Consider the following 27441-nt stretch of genomic DNA (forward strand, 5'->3'; position numbering starts at 1 on the left):
GCCGGGCCGGAAGTGCGGACTGCGTTGGGGACTGGAGACGATGGAGCAGGCCGAGGCGCACAACGGGAGCGGGGCCGGCGACGCCTCCTCGGCCGGGGCGACCGGGGCTCGGCCTCCCGCCACCCCGGAGGGCATGGCGCTGGCCTACGGCAGCCTGGTGCTCATGGCCCTGCTGCCCATCTTCTTCGGGGCGCTGCGCTCCGTCTCCTGCGCGAAGGGGAAGGTGAGGCGGGGGGAGGGGCGGGGGGGGCGGCCAGGGCGGGACCCCCTCCCTCTCCGAGGTGGGAGGCCGGCGGAACTCCACGAGACATGAGGGGGGCTTGTGGAGCAGGATGAACCCGGGGGGGGGGAGACGCAGCTCTTGGGGGGGCAGAGGGTATGTGCCTGGCATGCAAAACGGGCCCCCGGCTCAGGGCACACCGAACACGGTGTTTCCAGGTAGGGCTGCGAAGGATCCCCCGCCTGCAGTTCCATCCAGCGGCTGCCAGTCAGTGCAGGCACTACTGGGCCAGGTGGACCTAATGGCTTGACTTTTTCTTCTCTGGCGATCACTCCTAATTATTATTATTATTTATACCCCACACATATGGCGGGGCTTCCCCAGCCACTCCGTGCGGCTTCCAACAAAAATAAAATACAGTCATCCACCAAACATTAAAAGCTTCCCTAAACAGGGCTGCCTTCAGATGTCTTCTAAAAGTCTGGCAGTTGTTGTTCTTTGACATCTGGTGGGAGTAAGATTGTAGCCGAGTAAGATTGTCTTCCATAAACACGGTTTTAGCAATGAGCCCGTAAGTGACTGTGGAGGCCAATTCTGGATCCACACGTCCTTCCACAGTGGGGACATTGGTTTCCAGGCGGGAGTTGATCACGGGGACGGTTTGCCAAGCGTGCCTTCCTCTTAGCATGTTTCTCCCTTGTGTCCTGAGCTTGAGTGTCTTCAAAGCCCACAACACCTTTGGTAAAGGGTTGACTTGGGTAAATGGCTTGACTAGCTTCCCATAGAATCATAGGGCTGGATGGGATCCCAAAAGGCCATCCAGCCCAACCCTCTGCAGTGCAGGAATGGCTGCTGAAGAACCCCTGCCAGGTGGACGTCCAACCTCTGCTTAAAAGCCTCAGGTGGAAGAGAGTCCACCCCTTCAGAGGGAGCCCACTTCGCTATCAAAGCAGGTTCCGTGTTTCTTGTGAAGGAGGTTGGTGCCGTTGGCCGTGGTTAGCCATGGTGGCTAAGTGGAGCCTTTGTGCCCAGAGACAGTCTATCCCTGAATAGCAGCACATGGTGAGAGGGAGCAGAGGGACATTACGTTCATGGGGTTCTTGTGTTCTTGTCTCCACCCCTATTGTTCTGCCCGGACACTGAGGTCCAGCACCGAGGGCCTTCTGGCAGTTCCCTCACTGCGAGAAGCCAAGTTCCAGGGAACCATGCAGAGGGCCTTCCTGGTAGTGGCACCCACCCTGTGGAACGCCCTTCCACCAGATGTCAAAGAAATAAACAACTATCTAACATTTAGGAGACATCTGAAGGCAGCCCTGTTTAGGAAAGTTTTTAATGACTGATGTTTTAATGTATTTTTAATCTTTTGTTGGAAGCCGCCCAGAGTGGCTGGGGAAACCCAGCCAGATGGACGGTGTAATAATAATAATAATAATGATAATCAACTATAGATCTGTGATTCTTTGTGCCAATGCCTGTGTTAGAAAGCAGGGCCATCTTTGCATACATGTAGTGTGGTGATGGCATGTTCTCCCCACATGCTGCAATTAGGGGCCCTGTCTAATTGTTCTTTTTTAAATTCTGACCGTGTCCAGAGCTTAGAATAATAGACTTGTAGAATGGGAAGGGAACCTGAGGGCCATCTATATCAACCCCCTGCAATGCAGGAATTTCAGCTACAGCTGCCTGCCTCTTACACACACCCTTCCCTTGCTGCTTCCTCAGTTTTGCATCAGGCCATTGGTCCATCTCGCTGTGCATTGTCTACCCCAGCAGTTCTTTCTCCTTTCCTTGGTATCTCCTGGGGCGATGTGTGTGTGTGTGTGAAATGCATGCACTCCTGCAAGTGTTTCTTCCCTTCCAAGTTAAAAGAGGACTCACTTTGCTACATGCAGTAGCGTTGGCCTATTTAGCACAGGACTTTTTGTTCCTTTGCTCTTGAGTGTGCACCTTGGGGAGAACTTGGGACGGAAGGAAGGAGGCCAACTGACGTGTTAGCAGGCAAGAGGGCCAGAGTGGAGAGCATGCCCCTCCTCCTTAGATGCTTGAGTGCTTCCTTGGGCAGGCAGTTGTGGCTAGCTGTGTGCTGACGAGCTGCTTCTGTAGAGAATTCATGTTTTGCATATGCTACATTCGCCCCTTTCTGTACGTTTCCCTTTATGAAATTGTGAATGTTGTGTAGGCTGCAGATAAGAGAGAAAAACCCATGTGGGTATTCTTGGATTCGTGCACTGAGGCTGGCAGGAATCAGGTTTTTTTTAAAGAAATACTTCACCTAATACATAATTAACACCAGTTGTTTTAGTGCTGGAAGCTGTGGGGAGGGCACTGGCATAAATAAAGTCATGGAATCGGTTGGTGGCTCCAGCCCAAGATGGTCAGACCTGTTAATTTCTTTAGGGGTGGTATAATTCAGCCTTGCAAACATACTCACAGAAGTTATGAGCCTGGAAACAAAAGGGGAACCTGTTCTCTTCCAGCTTCCTTCAGTTTCCGTTTCTGAATTTTGGAAGGGATGCCGACTGTCCACAGACTATTTCAGCTCTGATATAACAACAACAACAGGTTTCCCCAGTCACTCTCAGGAGCAGGTGGATTGAGCCACCATGTCGTATTAAAAAGTGCCAAAATAATTCCAGGCTAATACCTCAACTGGCCATGTAGTGCTGCATCGAAAGGTATTTGTCACAAAAATGTCTTCAGAACAAGAAGCTGAAAAACAATGAAAAAGGTGTTTGTGTGAGTGTAGCAGAGCAAATTTCCATATGACACATTCCAATAGGGAAACTAATTTGCCTCTGAGTGTGCCTGGCAACCCCATTGCTCAAGTTTCCTGAGGGCTGTAAAAGCAGATGTGGTTAAGTGGATGCAATATCTGCCCTAAATTGCAGTTATTCTGCTTCCAGCGGGAAATAGGGAAGAGCACATTGGTCACTGTCCAGGCTGATGGACTATCTTGTAACACTTCCAGTGAAGCTAAATCATGGAAGATTCAGGACAGGTACAGGAAAGTCCTCCATGCAATGCATAGGTAAACGATGGAACTGGCTCCCACAGGAGGCAATGATGGCTACCAATTTAGATGGCTTTTAAAAAAGGATTGGACAAATTCTTGGCAGAGGAGAGGGGTATCAAAGGCTACCAGCCGCGACGGCAATGCTGTGCTTCTGAATATCAGTTGCTAGAAACCACAGGAGGGGTGAGGGCTCTTGTACTTGAATCCTGCGTGCTAGTTTCCCAAAGGCATCTAAGGAATAATAGGATTCTGGACTAGATGGGCCATTGGCCTGTTCCATCTGGCTCTTCTTGTACAGTCATACCTCGGGTTAAAGTACGTTTCTGAGCACAATTCAAAGTGTTGGCGCTGACCTTTAAAGCCCTAAACGGCCTCGGTCCAGTATATCTGAAGGAGCGTCTCCATCCCCATCGTTCTGCCCGGACACTGAGGTCCAGCGCCAAGGGCCTTCTGGCGGTTCCCTCCCTGCAAGAAGCCAAGTTACAGGGAACCAGGCAGAGGGCCTTCTCGGTAGTGGCGCCCACCCTGTGGAACGCCCTTCCAGCAGATGTCAAAGAGAACAACAACTACCAGACTTTTAGAAGACATCTGAAGGCAGCCCTGTTCAGGGAAGCTTTTAATGTTTGATGTATTACGGTATTTTAATATTTTGTTGGAAGCCACCCAGAGTGGCTGGGGAAACCCAACCAGATGGGCGGGGTATAAATAGATTATTATTATTATTAAAGTATCTTCAGGTTGAGCGTTTTCAGGTTGCGTTCCCCGGCGACCCAGAAGTAACGGAACAGGTTACTTCTGGGTTTCGCCGCATGCGCAGACTCTCAAAATGACGTCATTCGCAGAAGTGGTGGATCATGACGCACAGACGCGGGTTGCGTTCTTCTCAGGATAATAATAATAAATTTTATTTATATCCCGCCCTCCCCAGCCGAAGCCGGGCTCAGGGCGGCTAACAACACTAAAATAGTACAACATTATAAAAACATCATAAGAATTAATTAAAATCAAAATTGATGGCAACCATTACGCTAAAGTTCTGTGAAGATTGCCAAAGGAGGGAGTCAGGCTGCGCCCTGACCAAAGGCCTGGTGGAACAGCTCTGTCTTGCAGGCCCTGCGGAAAGATGTCAAGTCCTGCAGGGCCCTTGTCTCTTGTGACAGAGCGTTCCACCAGGTTGGAACGCAGCCGAAAAAGCCCTGGCTCTAGTTGAGGCCAGCCTAACCTCTCTGTGGCCTGGGACCTTCAAGATGTTTTTATTTGAGGACCGTAAGTTCCTCTGTGGGGCATACCAGGAGAGGCGGTCCCATAGGTACGAGGGTCCTAGGCCGTATAGGGCTTTAAAGGTTAAAACCAGCACCTTAAACCTGATCCTGTACTCCACCAAGAGCCAGTGCAGCTGGTATAGCACTGGGTGAATGTGATCTCGCAGCGATGACCCCGTAAGGAGTCTCGCCACGGCATTCTGCACCCGCTGGAGTCAGTCTCAAGGGCAGCCCCACGTAGAGCGAGTTACAATAATCCAGTCTGGAGGTGACTGTCGCGTGGATCACAGTGGCTAGGTCAGGGCGAGAGAGGTAAGGAGCCAACTGCTTAGCTTGGCGGAGCTGAAAAAATGCCACCTTTTGTGAACGGGGCTCCAGTACCACTGTATTCTTAATATCTTTGCTTCTAGAGTTCTGAATAACGTATCCTTCCCGCCCTAAGGGCCTAACATTTGACCAACTTTTCCTCTAGAATGCTTCGGATATGCCGGAGACCATTACCAGCCGAGATGCCGCCCGCTTTCCTATTGTTGCCAGCTGCACCCTCTTAGGCCTCTATCTCTTCTTCAAAGTAAGTAAAACCACTGGGGATCTCATTGCAGTCTTCTGCTGGCTGACAGCTAATCCTGGAATCACTCCTGGGGAGGGGGAAGTGGCAGAAACCTTTCTGTCTGAAGTATTCACAATAGTGTGGTGTCTCCATCGGGTCTTTGGGAGTTGTGGGGTGCTGAGCATTTTGCAGGTGGATGCTGTCTGATGCTGGTAGAAGAAGGTCTTTCATTTCCTGGATCTGCCAGCTTTCGAAAAGGGTGGGTATGCCAGTATATTACACTGTTTGTACTAGTAAGAGGAGGTTTTACTTGTATAAACAGTGTAATATACTGGGGGGACAATTCCAGCTTTTAGCTATTTTATCCAGCCTTTCTATTCAGGATTTCCCAAAACGATGTACACGGTAAAGTGGATGAAACACAAAATCACAGAATTAAAAGCAGTGTAATGGAACGATAAAGGCAGTACCATCGAAATATCAACTGAGACAACAGGATAATGTTTTAAAAGAACTGAAATATCTAAAAGTGGCAGACCAGACCAAAAAAGAAGAAGCTTTATTTAGCCAAAATAAATAAAAAATCCACCCATTGTCTAAAGGCAAAATGGTGCCTGCTGCATCCCTGCTTGGCGGTGTGTGTCTTCCATAATCCAGGCTCTACAACCACCAAGATGGCTCCTCATGCTCTGGCATAGGCAAACTCAGCCCTCCAGATGTTTTGAGACTACACTTCCCATCATCCCTGACCACTGGTCCTGTTAGCTAGGGATGATGGGAGTTGTAGTCCCAAAACATCAGGAGGGCTGAGTTTGCCTATGCCTTCTCATGCTCATCAGCTTCACCACCCACAGGATGGGACAGAGCAGGGCCTCCAGTACTAGCTGGAAAGGCTAGAGAGTGGAGCTGATCTGATCTGCTGCATTGCCTGTTTCCCTTCCCCCTCGCACAGTGGTAGATTGTCTGCTTTGCACGCAGCAGGTACCAAGCTGAACTCTGAAAAGTTTAGGTGAAGTGGGAAGATAGATCCATTTAGCTCCAGTAAAAGTCCAGAGTGGATTGCAGCATCAAATGGGTTTTGCAGTGTGCGCCAGGCCTGAGGAGACTTCCCCAGTGCTGTTCTCCTAACTGGCATCCAGGATACCTCGGAGCAAGGCAAGGCCTAGCTTGGTTCGCCATGCCAGTCCAGATTGCCTCCTCTGATCTGGTTGCATGCAGAGTGGGTTCTGTTCTACTTGTTTGGGACATTGGAAACCCCTGGGTGTGGAAGGTGTGCAGAAATGGACATGCTTCCATTCCCACCAGAAGTCTGGATTCTGGTTGGTGCTGAATTCTTCCCCGTCCCCGATCTCTGGTAGTAGGAAGGCTGAGCACCTCTGCTGGAGATCCTGGGGATGTCATGGGTGAGATGGAGCTGTAGAAGGCACCTTCATGTGACCACTTGCCTAAGCCATTTCAAGTGCAAATGGGTGGTGGGATATATAGTTTAATTTCATTCCAACTGTTTGCATACCGCTTAATCACCAGAATTTCTATCGGGTATACAATTGGATTACAGGGAACATACAGTGGATAAAAGAAATTGAAATTGATCCTGAAGTCATAAAATGCCTGCTGAAATAGAAAGGTCATTGTCATAGACGTGATGGATTGGCCTCGGAGATTGTTAACTTCCTGGATTCCTGCTGCATTTCTGCCAGACGAAGCCAGCCTTGGGCAACTGGCAATCACAGCCTGTACCGGCAGGAAAGGAAATGGAATAATTCTAACTGGCAATTGGTGTTTCCAGGGTGACTGTTTGTTCATCGCACAGGATTTGTATCTTAGAGATACGCAGATAAGCTGTGTTGGAGGTCAGGAGAATGGAGGCCTTTGTGAGGAACAACTGCAAAAGTGATCAAGGTGACCAAAGAACAGTTGGTTACTGGTTCTAACATTAGAAAGCTTTCATTGTAACTATCATAGAGTTTTTCCAGTCAAGAACTTCTTCCCAACCAGCACGGAATTAACCTTTAGAGGCAGCGCTATTAGAAAATTCATGAAAAAGAACACACACACTTCTCCTAGGGGAGAAGAAAACCATCTGATCTGGGCAATGAGACTGGGCAGAGATGATGCCCAGACCCCTGGTCTGGCATAAGACAGCCTTCTCTAACCTTGTGCCCTCCAGATGTTTCTGACTACAACTCCCATCAGCCCCAGTCAGCACATTCTGATGGGAGTTGTAGTCCTAAACATCTGGAGAGCTGCTCACATCTGTCAGAAATTAAAAGAAAGCAAAATTACAGCCTTGTGGCTTAGATGTGAAAGTTTATAAGCAGTAATTATGCTTCCGGGTTGTTCTTCCTCTGTTTTGACACGTTGCATAGCTAGAAAGCAGGTTGTTTAACCTGACTGGTTTTTCTTGTCTTCTAGATATTCTCTCAAGAATACATCAACCTGTTGCTCTCCATGTATTTCTTTGTCCTGGGAATCCTGGCCCTTTCCCACACCATCAGGTAAAGGAAGGAGAACAGATGCCTTGAATACTGTGTGTTGCGATTCCATTTAAAAGAAAAAGAAATCTGAACCCTGCTGGTTGCAGCAAAACAGCCTAAACTTAGCTGGGATTTTTGTTTAAAGCAAAATTAGAGGGCCTGTGCTGAGGGTGCTGGTGGCTCCTGGGCAATACGGCTTCATCTAGTAGAGTTATCCCTCACTCCTCTCAGCTCTTTCCTGCCATTACAGGGTTCTTCCTTCTCTCCACATGCCTCAATAAATTTCCCTTCATTTCTCGCTCTAGAACAAACAAAGCCAGAGATCTCTTCAGAAATTGCTTTTGGGACAGTGGGGCGTTCCCAGTGGACACTGTTAGCTAATGTTATTCCAGAGTTGGCTGCTTCCAAAACTGCTCTTCCATTCCTCAGCTATGTAATAAATTTTCCTCTGTTTGAACCAACTAACGTTTCAGGATGAGGAGGAGAAGGGATGAGATCAGAGGTTTGTTAGCAGAGCTGGAGGTTGGTAGCATGTCTCTGACTCTGCAGCTCAGGGTTTTTCAGACTGAGGGCTGCATTTCCACATGCCAGCGGCAGGTGGGACCAAAAGCAAATGTGGGTGGAACAATGAATGCAGAAGCCTAGTTTCTGCTGCCTCTCCGTCCTCCATCCCGGCTGGCAAGGGGCATTATCAGAGTTGAAGGGTGCATTCCAGGCAGGGAAAAGCCATGCAAGCAAAACTAGGAAGCGCTTTTCAAGTGTCTCCTGGGAGTCCCCTTTTCAGGGTGTTCTACTTCCCTCTGACATGGGAGACAGGAAAACAACACACCTGGCCAATGAATGTCAGCAGTCTGCAGTGCCATTCACTGGGTGAAGAGGCAAATCAAAATGTTTCCTTGGCAAAGGGATCCGCTTAAATCCTTGGCTTTGTATTTTTGCTGAAACGGTCACTGTTCTGCAAAAGCACCACACCCAATAAGCAGGATGGTGTTGGCGTCTTATAATGGCATGGCTCAGTCTTCCTAAAATCCTTGCCAAATTGAGCCTTGAAAAAGGAGTTCATACCCACTCTGTGAACACTACTTTTAATGAGCTGCTGGTGGTCAATTCCAGGGTCTCCGCATCTCAGTACAAAAAAACACAAAAAACCTTAGCTGCCTTTGGGGGCAATAAGGCCCCCCTCATACCTGCCCCCCTCCCTTCCTACCTGGCCCCATCAGGATTCAAATGAAAGATGCACAGTGCAGCTGAAATTGGCTGTTCCTTACCAATTCAAAATGAAGCTCTCTGGGTCAGCTTAATATTGAGTCTCTCTTTTTAGCTGGTTCTTAGCGTGGGGCTAGTGATGATGCTGGGAACTCTTCATACAGGTAGCAGCTCTTAAACATGACCTCCTCCCGTATTTTGTTGTCGTGAATAAGGACATCCCTGAGGGGGTCATTTGACCTGTCCTTAAAGGCGATGGCAGAGGGTGGTTTAGGCCTTGCAAATCATAGAATCATAGAGTTGGAAGAGACCACAAGGGCCATCGAGTCCAACCCCCTGCCAAGCAGGAAACACCATCAGAGCACTCCTGACATATGGTTGTCAAGCCTCTGCTTAAAGACCTCCAAAGTAGGAGACTCCACCACACTCCTTGGCAGCAAATTCCACTGTCAAACAGCTCTTACTGTCAGGAAGTTCTTCCTAATGTTTAGGTGGAATCTTCTTTCTTGTAGTTTGGATCCATTGCTCCGTGTCCACTTCTCTGGAGCAGCAGAAAACAACCTTTCTCCCTCCTCTATGTGACATCCTTTTCTATATTTGAACATGGCTATCATATCACCCCTTAACCTCCTCTTCTCCAGGCTAAACATGCCCAGCTCCCTTAGCCGTTCCTCATAAGGCATCGTTTCCAGGCCTTTGACCATTTTGGTTGCCCTCCTCTGGACACGTTCCAGTTTGTCAGTGTCCTTCTTGAACTGTGGTGCCCAGAATAACCTCACACAGGTTATTAGCCCACTTCGTTCAAGTATAAAATGTGTCCCTAAAGGGAAAAAGGAAACCATGGTTTGCAAGACTTCCTTGCCTGGAGCCAATTTTTGTGTGTGCCTCTTTACAAGCTTGGCTCAGTTTCTGCTGCATGTGTGTGCATTAGGCACTTGACTGGGGCGAGCACTCATTGAAGACTTTTGAGCTAAACTTGAGGCCAGCAGGAATGCTTAGTGGGTGACACCCCGCTGCCCTCCTCTCTTAATAATAATAATAATAATAATTTATTATTTATACCCTACCCATCTGACTGGGCTTCCCCAGCCACTCTGGGCGGCTTCCAGCAAAATATTAAAATATTGGAATCCATGGTTCTTCAGGAGTCACCTTGTCCCTTCTCTGCTCTTGATTTCAGCCCCGTGATGAACAAATTCTTCCCGGTCAATTTTCCCAACAAGCAGTACCAGCTTCTCTTCACTCAGGGCTCTGGGGAAAGTAAAGAAGGTAAGTCCCTCGCTGCCAGCCAGCTCGAACTCCCACCTGAAGCATTTCCTGTGCAAATCCTACATTTCCCTTGGCTTGCCTGTTGCTTCCTGATTTTCCCCAACTTGAAGGCCATCAGTAGCCTTGCCTGCAGTTTTCTGCTTTGGCTAGTGGTCTCTCCCTGGAGTTTCTAATTCTTTCAATATGGCCAATATGCCAGGCAAGTGTCCTGGGCACCCTTGTCTTCCAGTCGTCACACCGCTGTTGCTGTTTCTATGCCCACACAGGCAGCAAACACCTGTGGAGTGATGTGCTTTAAATAATAAAAAAATCAGAACTAAGATAAAACAACTACATACAGTCAGAGAATCAGCTGAATATCTAAAACCTCTCTTAAGTGGGTCTTTCTGCTTGCAGAGCTTATGGTCCGTCCCCCAACCCATAGTTCAGTGGCAACATGCATTATTTGCAAGATCCATCATTTCCATTCACTGGATTTTGGAGAGTGGGGCTGGATAAGATCTCTCTCTCTCTCTCTCTCTGTTTCTCTCTCTGCCTGCAAACCTTCAACAGTCTAGGTGGGTCAGCGGTCTGTCTTAAGTCAGCTTTGTGAGCTCATAATCTAGGTGCGAAAACAAGCGTTGCTTCTCTTAGCTCTTTGCCAGGGTGCCTGGGTGCTGCCTATCCCTTACTCTTGCTTTGTATTAAAAGAGGCTGATAGAGGTGAAAACGACGTGGTGGCTTTTGTTGCAGAGATTGTCAACTACGAGTTCGACACCAAGGACCTTGTGTGCCTGGCCATGAGCAGCATCGTTGGAGTCTGGTACCTGTTGAGAAAGGTACGCTCACCACCTGGCAAAGCCTGGGCACCACTTTCCCTTTTGCCTAAAATTCTGGGCGTGCCTGTGCTGTGCTAGTGCTGTTTTTATTGTAATTATCTCTATGTTTTTAATAGATTTGGGGGGGGGAGGGAGAGAAGAGATTTAACCCTAGCAGTGTTTAATTGCTTTTAATGATGGTTTCTACCCCCCTCTGTTTTTATCTTTTTTATTTTTATCTGTAAGCCGCCTTGAGTGCCTGTCAGGGGATAAGGAAGGGCATAAATAAATTATTATTAATAATAGCAATTTTAATAATTATAATAATTTATAAAATATATAATATAGAAATGTATATAATATTTATATTTATAATATACAGTCATACCTCGGGTTAAAGTTGCTTCAGGTTGAGCGTTTTCGGGTTGCGCTCCACGGCAACCCAGAAGTAATGGAACACGTTACTTCGGGTTTCGCCGCATGCGCAGGCGCTCAAAATGACGTCGTGCGCAGAAGCGGTGAATCGCGACAGGCATAGATGCGGGTTGTGTTCTCTTCAGAGGTACCACTGTATATATAAACTTAATAATAATAATAATAATAATATGCTGGGTTTTGACCTTCCCTGCCCTTCTCCCAGCACTGGATTGCCAACAACCTCTTTGGTCTGGCCTTCTCTCTCAACGGGGTGGAGCTGCTGCATTTGAACAATGTCAGCACCGGCTGCATCCTCCTCGGGGGTCTCTTCGTCTACGATGTCTTCTGGGTAAGCAAGGGCTGGTTTCTCAGGGTTTCTCTAAATACCGTATTTTTTGCACCATAACACTCACTTTTTTCCTCCTAAAAAGTAAGGAGAAATGTATGTGCGTGTTATGGAGGGAATGCCTACAGGTGGCATGCCTACAGATTTTCCTTCTCTAAAAACTACGTGCGTGTTATGGTCGGGTGCGTGTTATAGAGCGAAAAATACGGTACAGTGGTGCCTCGCAAGACGAAATTAATTCGTTCCGCGAGTTTTTTCGTCTTGCGGTTTTTTTCGTCTTGTGAAGCACGGTGTCGGAAAAGTTTTGGAAAAGCTTCAAAAATCACCAAAGTCTTCAAAAACCTCAAAAAAGGCTACCACACCGCGTGCTATGAGTTGCTCCTCGATGTCAAGTCGCAACTGTATTAACGGTTTTAAGAAAAAGGAAACAAACTTGCAAGACGTTTCCGTCTTGCGAAGCAAGCCCATAGGGAAAATCGTCCTGCGAAGCAACTCAAAAAAACAAAAACCCTTTCGTTTTGTGAGTTTTCCGTCTTGCGAGGCATTCGTCTTGCGAGGTACCACTGTACTTTATTTCTACTTACTGCATTTATATCCCCCTTTCCCTTCAAGGAGCTTGAGGTGTGGGGTTCATAGTTTTCCTCCCCGCTGTTTTATCTCCAAAACAACTCTTTGAGGTAGGGTAGGTTGGGAGGTGGAGACCGGACCCCGGGGTCACCCGCTGGGCTTCAGGGCCGAGTGGGGATTGGAACCCTGGTCCCTGTCAAACCATTACACCGCGCTGGCTCCTCCTTGGGGATCGATGGCAGAGTGAGTTCATGCCACCGTGTGGCTTCTTACATTCTTGTCTTACCAGTCTGTCTTATTTATTTATCGCATTCATATTCGGCCTTTTCCTCCAAGGAGCTCAAGGTGGCAGACGTGGTTCTCCCCCTCCTTGAATCCCTACAACCATCTTGCGAGTTAGGCTAGGTCAAGAGGCGGTGACTGTTCCAAGGTCGCACCCAGTGAGGTTCATGACCAAGTAGGGATTCGAACCCTGGTCTCTGCCAAGCCTTCGTTGAAATAAAAAAAAATCATTCCAGTAGCACCTTAAAGACCAACTGAGTTAGTTCTTGGTATGAGCTTTCGTGTGCAGGCACACTTCTTCAGATACACTGAAACAGAAGTTTCCAGATCCTTCTATATAGTGAGAAGGTGGGGAGGGGTATTACTCAGAAGGGTGGTGGGAATGGGAGATTGGCAGATAGCTGAGATGAGCCTGTTGACGACTCTTAACGACTGCAATAGGTCTTACAGGAAAAGGCAAGGGGTGAGAAGGTGAAACATGGCTTAGTCATGTATAATGAGATAAGAATCCAATGTCTCTGTTCAGACCAGGTCTCTCCATGGTTTTAAGCCTTCGTTGGACGCTCTATAACGTTGCAGTGCACCATACTGTGTACAGCAGTATGAAAATACTGCCTTGGAAAATGTTAAAATCAGTAAAGCATAATCATTAAAGTAACCAGCTGCTCAACACTGAACAATTGCCTAGGCCTTTCAGCATGGAAAAGTCTTCGAGAGATGCCTGAAAGTTAACAGAGAGGATTCCTTATGAATCTTCTGACAGTTATTCTCCTAAGGAAGGCCTGGTCTCAATTGGGTGGCTGCCATGGTGTGAATGCTTAAGCTGCAGTCACCATCCTTCTCACCATTCTTCTCTCTTCCCTAGGTCTTTGGCACCAACGTTATGGTGACGGTTGCAAAGTCCTTTGAGGCGCCCATAAAATGTGAGTACTTGGTTTTTGAAACCTTTGGTGGCAGGAGCAGTGGCTAACTGAGCGACGCTGCAGCTTGAGCAACAGAGAAAGCGTTTCTTGTAGAGCAGGGTATGCAAAACCTCCGTCCCGAGGGGCTAATTCAACCCAACAGAGGTCCTGAACTGGCCTGCGGTGCCAGTTCCCTCAAAACCACTCCTTGCTGCCCCAGCCCCGACCTCAGGTGAGAGGCAGGTATAGGCTCACTGCTCTGGCTTTGGAGTTGGTTCACTTTGGTGTCAGGTGACTGCTGGGCAGCCCCGCCCACCTGTCAAAAGTTTGGTGGTGGGATCTGGTCCACCCCTTCCACTGAGCAGTATTAGCCCAGCAAGAAAAGATAGAGCTCATTCCTTCAGCTCTTGCTCTAGGACCTCCTGCTTTGGGTGCTCACAATCCCATCCTACCCAACCTTAGGAATAATAATAATAATAATAATAATTAATAAATTTTATTTAAACCCCGCCCTCCCTGGCCAGGATCAGGCTCATGGCGGCTAACATCAAAGCATGATACGTTAAAAACATAAACAATTGATTAAAATAAATATTAAAATCAAATTTGGAGCAGAATAAAATGAGACAGCAACCCACAGATTATAACTATAGGGGATGGGAGCATTGAGTGATCACCAGGCCCCAACTGTTTGTGCTGATCTTATATGAACTGGTTGGTGGAAAGGGTTAGGGAGGCCACTTACATACTGGGTGCTATAACAAAAAAAGAGGGGGTGGGTCAGACTGGGCCCCGACCAAAGGCCTGTCAGAACAGCTCCGTCTTGCAGGCCCTGTGGAAAGATGCCAAATCCCGCACGGCCCTGGTCTCTTGCGACAGAGCGTTCCACCAGGCTGGGGCCAGTGCCAAAAAGGCCCTGACTCTGGTCGAGGCCAGTCTAATCTCCTTTAAGCTCCTGCACTTGGAGAGACACCAGTGTGTGTTTAATTTTTTTTTAATTTAAATTAATTTTTCATTTTTTTTACCAACAACCAAAACACAGTCAAACCCCCCCAGGCGACTGATACATTGGGTATACATAATCAATAATAACATATTCAAATCAACCATATGTACAATTCTATATACATTAACGCTCCTCCCTCCACAAGCGTTATTTAACTTTTAACATTTTAATTGCCCCAAATTGTTCATGCCTGCCTAAATAATTCAATATCGTCTCAAACCAACCCTCCTCCTTCTCACTGACTTAAAACCCTTTCATTTTGTGAATCTTCACAGTTAGATATTCTAAAATTATAACAGTTCTCAGTTTTTCTTCAGATCATATAAATCTTTCGCCCTTTTACCGGTGTGTGTTTAAAGCAAACCTGCTGTAGTCTTTGAATGACAAACTTGGACTCTCTCTCTGTCTCCTGCCATGGGCTGAACCCCTCTTCTCCCCTCTTTCCTCTCTCCCAGTGGTTTTCCCCCAAGATCTTCTAGAGAAAGGCTTGGAGGCCGACAACTTTGCCATGCTGGGCTTGGGGGACATTGTCATCCCAGGTAAGGTGGACGGGGAGTGTGTGACTATGTGGCGGTTCTGTGCGATGGAACAGCCCCTCTGGCTCTCGCTTGCTGCTCTTGGTTATCGGCTGGAAAGAAGGAGGCAGCTTCTGCACTCCTGGAGAAAGGGAAGGAGGCTTAGCGGAGAAATGGGAGTGGAGCTAGAAAGTTAATTGGTCGTCCCACATTCCATAGCGCATGGGTGGGGAACTCTTTTAGGCCCAGGGCAGGGCGGGGGGCAGACCATAGGCCAGTTCCCTGGAGGTGGGAGGGGATAATCCACCTGCCAATCACCTGGCCCTGTTTTGACACCAGAAGATTGGCAAGTGAGTTATCCTGTCGAAAGTTTTCATTCCAGCCTCTGCTAAAACAGCCTTTTCCCTAGTTGCCAGAAACTACAAGAGGGGAGACGGGACGCGGGTGGCGCTGTGGGTTAAACCACAGAGCCTAGGGCTTGCCGATCAGAAGGTCGGTGGTTCGAATCCCCGCGACGGGGTGAGCTCCCGTTGCTCGGTCCCCGCTCCTGCTAACCTAGCAGTTTGAAAGCACGTCAAAGTGCAAGTAGATAAATAGGTACCGCTCCAGCGGGAAGGTAAACGGTGTTTCCGTGCGCTGCTCTGGTTCGCCAGAAGTGGCTTAGTCATCCTGGCCACATGACATGGAAGCTGTACGCTGGCTCTCTCGTCCAGTAAAGCGAGATGAGCGCCGCAACCCCAGAGTCGGCCACGACTGGACCTAATGGTCAGGGGTCCCTTTACCTTTACAAGAGGGGAGGGTCTCTTGCACTTGTATTCTACCTGAGGGTTTCCCTGAAGGCACCTGGTTGGCTGCAGTGTGGCCTAGGATGTTGGGAGTAGATGAGCCATGGACCTGATCCATTAGACCTCTTCCTAAGAGCTGTATGGCCTGTTGTCTATCCCTGCCAGAGGTCACAGTGAGTCGCCTCGATATTGCTTTCAGCCACAAGGGGGTGCTGCGGCCTCATGGACCATATTAGGAGCAGGGAGCCTTGAGAAGGGCAGCGTGGCTGAGTGGGTGGGTGCCTGGCACAGCCTCCTCCCTGTAGCCCTAACCACGACCCTTCCGCTCTCTCTCTTCTCCCAACCCGAACCAGGAATCTTCATTGCTTTGCTGCTGCGCTTTGACATCAGGTAAGCCCCCTGCGGCCCCCCCCCCCGGTGAATGTGGGAAAGACCACCACTTACAATCCTGTATTGCTGAGTGATGCCCTTTTTGTGACAGTCTGCTCTTGGAAAACATTCCAGTTGAGAGCAAGAGTGGCCGTTGTTGGAGGGTAAGGTGGGTTGGGGAACAAGGACCCAGCAGGTTTTCTCTGGTCATGCCTTTGTGGCCTGATGGTATCTCTCTGCTTCTTTGAGACATTTTTCTCACCTGTTCATGGCGTTGGGTGGGCTGTTAGGGAAGCTTTTCCTGCCCCTGGATCACCATAACGCCCATTTCTGCTTCCTTCCCTGACTCAGCCTCAAGAGGAACACGCACACGTACTTCTACACCAGTTTCGTGGCTTATATTTTTGGGCTGGGCCTCACCATCTTCATCATGCACATCTTCAAACACGCCCAGGTGAGCCGCCTTTACCTGCGTCCAAAGGCCACCTACCTGCCTGCAACGGCCGGTTGCCTCTTCTGGGAAAGCAGGAAGTTCTTTGAATTGGAGATGGAAAAGGGGAAGGGGCAGATGAGAAATGAGGAGTTTGGCACTGTTCCAGCAGCCCACTAGCATCACAATACCTAGGTGTCCTGCTGGGACACACAGCTTCTCCCATGTAAAAAGTGGAGACATCACGGTTTTTAAGCAAACAGCGAAGGCTTGCCTCTGGGCATCTCACCAGTGACCCAGCTGGCCAGAAAGAGAGATGGCTGCCCCAATCCTAGCTGGCTTGTTGGGTATTCTTTTTAAGAGGGCTCCCGGCTTTAAGTGTTCATTCAAGGTGACCCTCTTCTGGGTTTCATTGCCTGAGGGGGGAAGGCAAATGGCAATCTCCCTTCAGCCAAAAACCCTCTGCCAGCCAGGCCAGTAATGACGGAGGTTGATTCAAATCTTGGTTCCCTCAAAGAGCACTGTGTTGGTGCTAGCTGAGATCTGCTTCACAGAAACGTAGAATTGCAGATTTGGAAGGGACGCCAAGGGTCATCTAGTCCAACCCCCTGCAATGCAGGAATCTCAGCCAAAGCATCCAGGACAGGTGGCCATCCAGCCTCTGCTTAAAGACCTCCAGCGAAGGACAGCCCACCACCTTTTGAGGTAGTCCGTTCCCTTGTCAAACGGCTCCCACCATCCGAAATTTTTTCCTGATGTTTAGTCGGAAGCTTCACCCAGATCCGTTTTACAGATAAGGCGAGTGTTTTGAGAAGAGCGGCTTGCCTGGCCCCAGAGGCCAGTGATCTCCCATGGCCTGTTGCACCAGCGTGAGGCCGGAGCTCTAGCTTCCTGGGTCAGACCAGCCTGGGGCCTCCGGGTGAGGCTGGACTCCCACCAACCCAGCCAGGACTGGTGGGAATCGCTGTCCCAAGTACAGTGGTACCTCTGGTTGCAAACGGGATCCGTTCTGGAGGCCCGTTCGCAACCTGAACAGAATGCAACCCGCATCTGCGCGCGCACGGGGGTCGCGATTCGCCACTTCGCATGCACATGACGTCATTTTGCGTGTCTGCGCATGCGCGAGCGGCGAAACCTGGAAGTAACGTGTTCCGTTACTTCCGGATCGCTGCGGGACGCAACCTGAAAACGCGCAACCGGAAGCAAATGTAACATGAGGCATGACTGTATCTGGAGGAAGGGTTGCTTTAGGCCCAGCTCAGGAGTCTGCCTCTGACACTTAAACCACTTGGTGCCTTTGGCTTGGCAACTCTGACCCCACCGCCCCTGCAGGCCCACTGCAATCCCTGTGGTCAATTTGTAATTCTACCCTTGACCTTCCAACTTCCTTAGACTTGTGAGTGTGAAACGGTGAACGGACTTTTGGTGCATCAGCCTGGCCCTCCACACTAACGCTGTGCCCCTGTAGTTCCACTCTGTGCCCTGTTTTGGCCCAGCCCGTGTCTGTCTCCCGAACCCTGTTTCCAGCCCCCTCTCTCCCTTCTAACGCTTCCCACCCCCCTTGATTTCCCCCTCTCAGCCAGCCCTGCTCTACCTGGTCCCGGCCTGCATCGGCTTCCCTCTCCTGGTGGCTCTGGTGAAGGGAGAAGTGGCAGAGATGTTCAGGTAAGAGATGCTCTGCGGCCACACCCCAGTTGCGATTCTGCCCAGGCAGATCCAGCCGGGTTGGGGGACTCTGCGGGGAATGGGGCACAGCTGAGTCAGCTCCTGTTTCCTTCCGACAGCCTTCAGAGTCTGAAGTAGGCAATAATAATAATAATAATAATAATTATTATTATTATTATTATTATTATTATTATTATTATTATTATTATTTATACCCTGCCCTCCCCAGCCGAGACCGGGCTCAGGGCAGCTAACAACCAATAATAAAAACAAGTTGACTGAAATACAACTTAAAAAACAAGATTAAAATACAACATTAAAAGGTACAGGTGGGGATGGGTCCAGCCAGCGATTGGGTCGAGCCAGAAAGCTGAACGCCACCAGTGCCACGCCGGAGACGCTCTGTCCTCATCCCATCTGCTGGTTATTGGCGTTTTCATCTGCCATGAGTCAGTGAATTGGCCTTTGCCAGCCTTGTGCCCTCCGAGTGTTTTGGACTACAGTTCCCATCAGCCAGCATGACCATTAAGAACACGAGAAGGCACCTGCTGGGTCATGGCCAGTGAGTGGCCCATTTAGTCCAGCATCATCTTCTCACAGTGGCCAAACAGATGCCCCAAAGGTGAAATCCAAGGGGGGTGGACCAAAACATCTGCTGCAGCATAAGCAAACCCATTCTCCTGTGCTCAGTAAAAGCATTTTGAGAGTGGCACCGATACCAGGAGTGGCCAAGGCACCTGCGGTTTGTGATTCTTCTGGGCAGGAAGTGGGGGGCTTGTGGCTCTGCCTGCCTCTCCTTCATGACAATGCTCTTTGTTCCCCAGCTCAACAGAATGGGAGGAGGATAAAACCCCAAGGGGCAGGAAGCTGCAGCCTTGAGCTAATAGTGGGGTAGGAGAGCTGATAATAATAATAATAATAATAATAATAATAATAATAATAATAATAATAATAATAATATATTTATATCCCGCCCTCCCCAGCCGAAGCCGGGCTCAGAGTGGCTAACAACAATAAAAGTAATACAGCATTCTAAAATCAATTCATTATAAAATCAGTTCAAAATCAAATTAATGGCAACCATTGGGCTAGAGTTCTATGAGGATTACAGAAGGAGGGAGTCAGGCTGTGCCCTGGCCAAAGGCCTGGTGGAACAGCTCTGTCTTGCAGGCCCTGCAGAAAGATGTCAAGTCCCGCAGGGCCCTAGTCTCTTGGGACAGAGCGTTCCACCAGATTGGAGCCACGGCCGAAAAAGCCCTGGCTCTGGTTGTGGCCAGCCTAACCTCCTTGTGGCCCGGGACCTCCAAGATGTTTTTGTTTGAAGACCGTAAGGTCCTCCCTGGGACATACCAGGAGAGGCAGTCCCGTAGGTATGAGGGTCCTAGGCCATATAGGGCTTTAAAGGTTAAAACCAATAATACCAATCTATTTCACATCTGGCAACCAATGCACCCCTTTGGTTTCAGATAGTTCATGATGAGTCTAAAAAGCCCAGGGCACAAATTTTCACGGCCCTGTAGCAGCTATGATGGCCCATTTACCAGAAGTAATGTATTTAGCGTTAAATCTGGAAGTGTTTACTCGATTCTGACCAAACTAAGCCTCCTGGTGTGTGTTTTGCTCCTCCGCAGTGAAGCCGTTGTGCAGACACTGCCTGTGGGGTAGCAGAACTTGTCACTGATGGCCTGAGTGTTGGGGAGGTTACGACAGAGGGCCTTGTTAGATCCAGCCATGTTGAACTACAGAGGCATGCCTCTGAACATGTGCAGAAAATCCTCCCCCTTAAACTTCAGCTAGCTTTCAAACATGCTGGGTTCGGGGTAAGACGACAAGCCAAGAAACTTTCTCTGAGTCAGTTGTTTTTGCTTCTTCTTGGGCTGGAGCCACCTAGAATCAGGCCTCCTCTGTGATGGGCAGCCAGCCTCCCACAAATAAATACGCAAATCCCTGGGTCTGCTGCAATTTAGGGGTGTTCCCCCCAAACAACAACTGGGGGATGAGCAAGTGGGTCAGGCTCCCCATTTCCATATCAGGTTCACAAAGGGGTCTGAGCGCCTCTGGGGTCCTTGCATGGCTGGCAGCGAAATCTGCGGATGTGGAAAAGCAGCTGTGTGGTTCTGTGCCAGTCCTTGAGTTAGTCTCCCCACCCCACCTCCTTGGAAGTGCTGTGGGATTTGGAGGGGGTGGGAAGGAAGAGGAACTGGTGATGAGAGTGATGAGCGGAAGGGCCCCCACCCCAGGAATCCCGGCAGGTGTCGTGCGGCCTCTCTCGGCCCTCTTCCAGGTGGCTTTGAGGAGCAGCCGGTTCCTGGGGGTGCTGACAGGTCTGATGCGGCACAGCAGCTGGCCTCGCACCTCTCGGGGGGGCACCCTGACCTTCACCCTGGGCAAGCTGTGAGGAGGGTACCTGTCCCCTCCAGTCCCCTGGGGGGCCTTTCTTCTGATCAAGCCATTCCTGGAGGATTTCTTGTGTTCCGTTGTTGGGTTTTTTGCCTGCGTCGCTTTGAATGAAAGGCTGGGGCAAGCGGGGAGGGTTTCAGTGGCAGGAATATGGGGTCCTGCCTGATATCTTGCCCTGTAGGGCCTCTATGAACTGATGGTGTTTATACCTGGGAGATCACCCACTAAGCCATTTATTTACTTTGTTTGATAGAACCTATATACCGCTTGATTGCTAAAACACACACGCCGTCAAAGCGGTTTACCAAAAGGAAAATTGCCCAGAAGAAAAATTAGCACAATAAGTTGCTCAAAGAGTTAAAACAGCAATAGGCTGAAAACAGATTAAAACTTGCATCAACTGTCTGAACAATTTACCATATTTTTTGCTGTATAAGTTGCACTTTTCCCCTCCTAAGAAGTAAGGGGAAATGTGTGTGCGTCTTATGGAGCGAATTCAGGCTGTGCAGCTATCGCTGAAGCCAGAAGAGCAAGAGGGATCGGTGTGCACGATCCCTCTTGCTCTTCTGGCTTCAGGGATAGCCACGCAAAGCCTCTTGAGCGCAGCTGGAGCGCTCCTGCCTCTTCGCTCTGAGGCTTTGCGTTGCTTTCTTGTTTTCCTCCTCTAAAAACTAGGTACGTCTTATGGAGCGAAAAATGCGGGAGCTCTGGCTGCTGGTCCCTGCCAGCTCCACGTGTCCGAGGCACAAGGGACACTTCAAGGCTGGCCTTTGCCTTTTGCCATCGGACAGAAAAACCCAAGCCAAAGTGTTTCTCAGAAGCGCAGAGCACATTTGTACATAGCGGGGCAGGTGGGCACAGAATTGCTTTCAACCCGTTTTCCAGTGAATTTTGAGCTTCCTTGAAGAGAGAAGTTTGGACGGGAGTGAAAGTGTTTCTTAGAAACAGGGCCCTGTGGTCACAAAGACCCGGATACCATCTCGTTGAGGGTTCAGAATACCTTTGCTTCGTGGCTCGGCTGCTTTCAGAGCAAGGCTGCCACGTCCCGCCTTTGGTCCTGGACTCCTTGCCCTCGCCACTCTGACCTTTTCTCACCTGGGCAGCTGTGGAGCAGTGCCAGCTGCAAGGTTTGGAGGGTCCTCGGGCAAGACACCCTCCCCGCAACCCGGCCTCCTTCCCTGCATCTTCACCACTTGAGCCTGGCGCTCCTCATCTTCCTCTTCCTCCTCGTCTCTCCCACTGCCTGGTTTGCTTCCCAGACAGGGAACTCCTGAGCCAAGCAGGTTGCTGGCATCTTCTCCTTCCTTCCTTCCGTTCCTCCTTGTGTTTGGGACAGGAGGGTTACAACAGTAGGGGCAGGAAGGGCTCGTCCACCTGGCAAGGTAGCCCATCTAGGAGAAGGAAAACTCTGGTCCTCAACTTCTGCTGCATTGTGGGACATCTAGAGGGGGAATAAAAGGTTAAGAAGCAAAGCCTGCACAAGTGGAATCCCTAAGGTGGCTGGGTGGTGCCTTGTCTGCTGTTGGGGTGCTTCCAAGGGAACGGGGGCAATTTGCAAGCCCCCAGCTGGCTCCAGCCCACCGGCCGGTAGCCAAGCGATTTCCGGTCCTTGGCTCAGCATGAAACAGCAACCCACAGCTTCAGAAGCTGGAGCACAGCTCTAAGCAGCAGAGTAAATAACACTGCACAAACAGAAGTGGCAGGAGATGGCTGTGAGAGCATATTTACAGGCAGTTTATTCACAAAGGAAAAACATGTCTTCTCCCTTCGTGTCCAAGAGCAAGCAGCAAAAGCAATAGCTATACACACAAACGGGAGGTCCCACAAGCTGTGCTGGAGTGTAAACAGACATGTGACGTACAGCAATCCACACATCTGTTTTAAAGTGGAGCGGAATATCAGTATCCTAACATCCTCCCCCTTTCCGTGTAACCCGTATCACCTGCAACTCCTGCAGCCAAGCTGGGGCCAAATGTCTCGTTCTGCTTCCCTTTGGGCCGTATTAGTGAGACTTGTCATCTGGGCAGCCCAGGACTTCCATCCGCACTGCCCAGGCTTGCACCCTGGGGATTTGCCAACACAGTGGTTTGACTTCACCCCTGGAGGTGCACTCCATTGTCTGTCAGGACAGATGGATAGCAGCAACGGTGGTGGAAGAGGGGGGGGGCTGGGGCTGTTCTGTTGGGTGGTTCTCCATCTGTCGCCAGGCCATGCTGGCCCTGGCAGTGGAACCAGGTGAGGCGGGGGGGGGGGAGCTGCGTCTCTGTGCCATCTCCCTCTTTGCAGCCGCTCTCCCTGCCGCCCTTCCTAAGCCTTTCCCTTTCTCTCTCTCTCCTCCTCTCTGCCCTGTCTGTGTCTCTCTCCCTGCAGCTACGAATCCTCCGCCGAAATCTTGCCCCATACCCCAAGGCTCACCCATTTCCCTAGCGTCTCCGGGTCTCCGTCCAGCCTCGCTGACTCCATGCAGCAGACACTGTCCTGCTCCCACAGACGCCGGCAGCAAAACCCCAGCGCCATGTAGCTCTCTCAGGCCTGCCTGTGTAGCCAGGTAGGGGGAGATCCAAGATTTAGACCCCAGGGACGGGGGGGGGGGCAGAGGAGGGAGGGAGGGTCTCGGTACCTTGAGTTGGCAGCTTCTGCAAATGCATGCCCAGCAGGGACCCATAGGTCCTTTCTCCCCACTTTCTACACACCACAACCACCCCATAATGTACTGGTTGCACCCAGGTCCTTTGTCTCCTGGTGCTCTCCAGGGGGGCTGGACTACAACTGCCAGTCAGCACAGGCATACGGTGCTAGGGCTTATGGGGGGGGCATGGCTGAGCTGGCAGGGGCTGATGGGAATTGTAGTCCAAAACAGCTGGCTGGTCCGCGGCTGGGGAAGAAGGGTCACGGGTTTAATGCCTGGCAGACAGGGCTGCAGAAAACCCTTCTGGGAATGCAGCAGAGCTGTTGCTAGTCAACATTATATGGGTTTTTAAAAAAGTTATATACCGTAGATTCCATCGTATTAGGTGACTGGGCATATAAGATGACCCCCCAAATTGGCAGCTGCCAATTTGGGGGGTCGACTTATACGCGGCAGCTTCGCTGGGCGGCTTCCTCCCGGCGCGGAGCGGAGCCTGCAGCCTACTGCTGCTGCCCAGCGAACCCACACCCGGCGTATAAGACGACCCCCGACTTTTTAGAGGATTTTCCAGGGTTAAAAAGCCGTCTTATATGCCGGAATCTACGGTATATGGAGAGCAGATACATTGAAATGGACTGGAGTTATTATGTCAGTGGATCTGCTCTGAGTAAGACTAGCATTGGCTGAAGCCCCGAGCCCCAGATTTTTGCCCCAAAAACCGGCATGACGACCCAGCAGTGAAATGTGGAGTTGCCAAGGCACCTCTGCAGTAGAACTGTTTCCGCCAGGAGGTGGCGTGGAAATGCGGCTGGCCGAGGGCCAGATTGGGAGTGGGGAGCTGGGGCAGGAGACGCCTCGGAGGGAAGGGCCTTAGCTCTGTGGCTGAGCACCTGCTTTGGATGCAGAAGGTTGTAGGTTCGAGCCTCGAGGGCATCTTGCAGGAGGCCTGCCTGGAACCCTGGAGAGCTGCTGTCGGTCAGAGTTGGCACTCAGGAGCGTGAAGGACCAGTGGTTCCTATTGCCTGGCCAGTGGTCCGCATCCTTCTCTCCCTTAGTTCCTGAGAGTCAAATTTAGTAGATGGGGGGGGGGCTGGACACCTGTAAACTTGTCTCCCTCCAGTAGCCTGGGAAAAGGTTGCACTTAGGCTCCCAGTCCTAGAATCACAGAATCGTGGAGTTGGGCTCCCCAAAGGTCATCTAGTCCAACCCCCTGCAATCCTCGAGACGGAAGGTGGTGGAAGCGAAGCCACTTCCGCCCATCTCGTCTCGGGTCCTCTTGCAACTGCCTCTTTGCTCTGGCCGCTCTTCCGTTGCTGCAGCGGCAGCTTGCATGCCTCCCACAGCGAACTGCCCCAGGCACAACCCAGCAGGGAGTTTCTGCTGCTCCGGAGCTGCCTCACGCCCTTGCCCGGCCTCGTTGGCTCCAGCACAGGAAAAATGGCGCCCTTGGCCGTTGGCACAGCCTGCTGTGGAGCTGGCACAGGGCTGCCTCCACAGGACTTGCCCTTGTCCCACTTGGTGCAGCAGAATGAACACACCCAACCAGGCGCCGTTGATGCGTTGAGGGGTTCCTTGGGTTTGCTTCCCCACTCTTGTCCCCTGTTTCCTGTCGTCCCCCCCCCCATAACACAGAGCCAGGGAAGGCCGGGAGAATTTCTTCTCTGCTTCAGGTACCCCATCCGTTCCCGGCTGCCGCTGTTTGAATATCTGCTTTGTTCATGGGCCTGATTTGCAAAACCTTGCCAGGGCAGTGCCTTGGCTTAGAGGCCACGCTTCAACTGCAGGGAAGGGTGCAGAGCTGCGACCTTTCAGAGAGCCCAATGACCCAAGGCTTGGGGGGGGGGGATAGAAGGGCAGGGCTTTCCCTTCTCTGCTTGAAAAATATGATGTCACTGGGGAACTCTAATCCAACACCTCCTGCCGCCCCGGGAAAAAGGTCTGAATTCTGGGACAGTTCAAGCTACTGTGTGGTGTAGTGGTTAAGAGTGGCAGACTCGTAATCTGGGGAACCGGGTTCGCTTCCCCGCTCCTCCACATGCAGCTGCTGGGTGACCTTGGGCCAGTCACACTTCTCTGAAGTCTCTCAGCCCAACTCACCCCACTGAGTGTTTGTTGTGGGGGAGGAAGGGAAAAGGAGAATGTTAGCCGCTTTGAGACTCCTTAAAGGGAGAGAAAGGCGGGATATCAAATCCAAAACTCTTCTTCTTCTACTACTTAAGCTCCTTTTGCCTTTTCTTGCAAGGCATTGGGGGGGGGGGAGAGATGAAGGTATTGAATAATGGAGTTGTAAAATTGGAAGGGATCCCCGAAGGTCATCTAGCCTAACCCCCTTGCAATGCAGGCATCACAGTTAAGTAGGTAATAATAATAATAATAATAATAATAATAATAATAATAATAATATTTTATTTATATCCCGCCCTCCCCAGCCGAAGCCAGGCTCAGGGCGGCTAACAACAGTAAAAGTAATACAGCACTCTAAAATCAACTCAGAATCAAATTAATGGCAACCATTGGGCTAGAGTTCTGTGAGGATTGCCAAAGGAGGGGGTCAGGCTGTGCCTTGGCCAGAGGCCTGGTGGAACAGCTCTGTCTTGCAGGACCTGCGGAAAGATGTCAAGTCCCACAGGGCCCTGGTCTCTTGTGACAGAGCGTTCCACCAGATCGGGGCCACGGCCGAAAAAACCCTGGCTCTGGTTGAGGCCAGCCGAACCTCCCTGTGGCCTGGGATCTCCACGATGTTTTTGTTTGAAGACCGTGAGGTCCTCCGTGGGACATACCAGGAGAGGCGGTCCCGTAGGTACGAGGGTCCTAGGCTGTATAGGGCTTTAAAGGTATATAGGTCCTAGTATAGGGCTTTAAACCAGCACTTTAAACCTGATCCTGTACTCCACCGGGAGCCAGTGCAGTTGGTAGAGCACTGGGTGAATGTGATCTCGCAGCAAAGACCCCGTAAGGAGTCTCCCCGCGGCATTCTGCACCCGCTAGAGTTTCTGGATCAGTCTCAAGGGCAGCCCCACATAGACCCAGTGGAGGTCCTCTCCTAACACCCAGCTGCGCAATCTGCCCACGTATCTTCTATACAGTGGTGCCTCGCAAGACGAAAAGAATCGGTTCCGCGAGTCTCTTAGTCTTGCAGTTTTTTCGTCTTGCGAAGCAAGCCCATTAGCGGCTTAGCAGATTGGCGCTATTAGCGGCTTAGTGGGCTTAGCGGATCAGCTGATAAGCGGTTTAGATGCTTAGCGGATCAGCTGATTAGCGGCTTAGCGGATCAGCTGATTAGCGGCTTAGCGGATCAGCAGATAAGCGGCTTAGCAGATCAGCTGATAAGCGGCTTAGCAGCTTAGGATCAGCTGATAAGCAGCTTAGCGGCTTGGGAAAAAGGGGGGAGGGGGAAAAACCCTGCAGGAACTCGCAAGACATTTTCGTCTTGCAAAGCAAGCCCATAGGAAATTTGTTTTGCGAAGCACCTCCAAAACGGAAAACCCTTTCGTCTAGCGGGTTTTCCATCTTGCGAGGCATTCGTCTTGCGGGGCACCACTGAACCTTTTTTCCGAGCCTTAAGGGCTAGAAACATGGCTAATTGTTTTGGTTTCAGAAAAGGAAGAGGCGTCTTTGTCTTTTGTGCTTGGGGACTTCCGCCACTTGCCCCAACTCTGTGTGCAGTTTTTGTCTCCCAGGGCAGAGCTGAGCTCCCGGCTGGATCTTGTGCCTCTTGCCGAGAAGGCCTGACCTCACCCTCTCCCTCCCTCTTTCTCCTCTCTCCCCAGCTACGAGGAGAACTCTGCCCCCAAGGAGGTGCCCCCGGGAGATGCCAAAGAAGGGAGGAAGGAGAAATGACCGTGGGACGCTCACCCGGGCTGGGCTCCGCCTGCTGGCCGCCCGCCCTCCCCGCCTCCCCATCGCAAGTGAATTTCGTTTTTTAAAAGGCAACTGGATCGTGTAACAGCCATGTGTGTTTGTACGTGTGCATCTGTCTGAAGACTGGCGGGGCAGGGGGTGGGTGGAAAGCAGGAGGAGGGGCCCCGTATATTAACCTCCTGCCTGCCTGCCTGCCTCCTTGCCTGCCTGCAGCTCCTCCTGTTTCCCCCAGGGAGGAAGAGGACGGGGCAGGTGGGGGCAAGAAGGCAGCTTCACCCCTTCCGCCAACTGCCTTTTGACGCCCACTCCCCTGACCGCTGTTCATTGTCTTGGTGGGAAGAAGGAAATATGGGAGGGTGGGGTGGGAGGGGAGAGAAAGGGAGACTATGAGCTGATTTTTAAATTTTGTATTGTGGATTTGCTTCTTCTCATATTAAAATGAAACAAAACAAAAAAAAATTATTGAAGGACCA

At 50.5% G+C, this 27441-nt stretch overlaps 1 protein-coding gene and 1 long non-coding RNA gene across 5 annotated transcripts; one reads left to right on the forward strand and one right to left on the reverse strand.

The window, feature by feature from the left end:
- HM13 (histocompatibility minor 13) lies at nucleotides 1-27441 on the forward strand. 4 transcript variants are annotated; one of them, XM_082226306.1, is made up of 13 exons: nucleotides 1-223; nucleotides 4968-5066; nucleotides 7461-7543; nucleotides 9909-9997; nucleotides 10688-10815; nucleotides 11435-11560; nucleotides 13272-13329; nucleotides 14770-14853; nucleotides 15968-16004; nucleotides 16335-16437; nucleotides 17993-18078; nucleotides 22849-23026; nucleotides 26878-27441. In XM_082226306.1, the coding sequence occupies exons 1-12, from the start codon at nucleotides 41-43 to the stop codon at nucleotides 22997-22999; spliced, it is 1227 nt and encodes a 408-aa protein (XP_082082432.1). In that variant the 5' UTR covers nucleotides 1-40; the 3' UTR covers nucleotides 23000-23026; nucleotides 26878-27441. The 4 variants fall into 4 exon arrangements, with proteins under 4 accessions (XP_082082432.1, XP_082082433.1, XP_082082434.1 ...); XM_082226307.1 differs by having other exon boundaries at nucleotides 2-223; nucleotides 10730-10815; XM_082226308.1 differs by lacking the exon at nucleotides 22849-23026 and having other exon boundaries at nucleotides 5-223.
- On the reverse strand, nucleotides 2499-10681 carry LOC309534404. The gene is made up of 2 exons (XR_014220684.1): nucleotides 10336-10681; nucleotides 2499-2929 (listed from the first exon to the last, which is right to left on the reverse strand). It is a non-coding gene; the product is annotated as an uncharacterized lncRNA (long non-coding RNA).

The sequence above is a fragment of the Podarcis vaucheri genome (assembly GCF_965113315.1).
Source record: "Podarcis vaucheri genome assembly, chromosome: 6".
Taxonomy (NCBI): Eukaryota; Metazoa; Chordata; class Lepidosauria; order Squamata; family Lacertidae; genus Podarcis; species Podarcis vaucheri.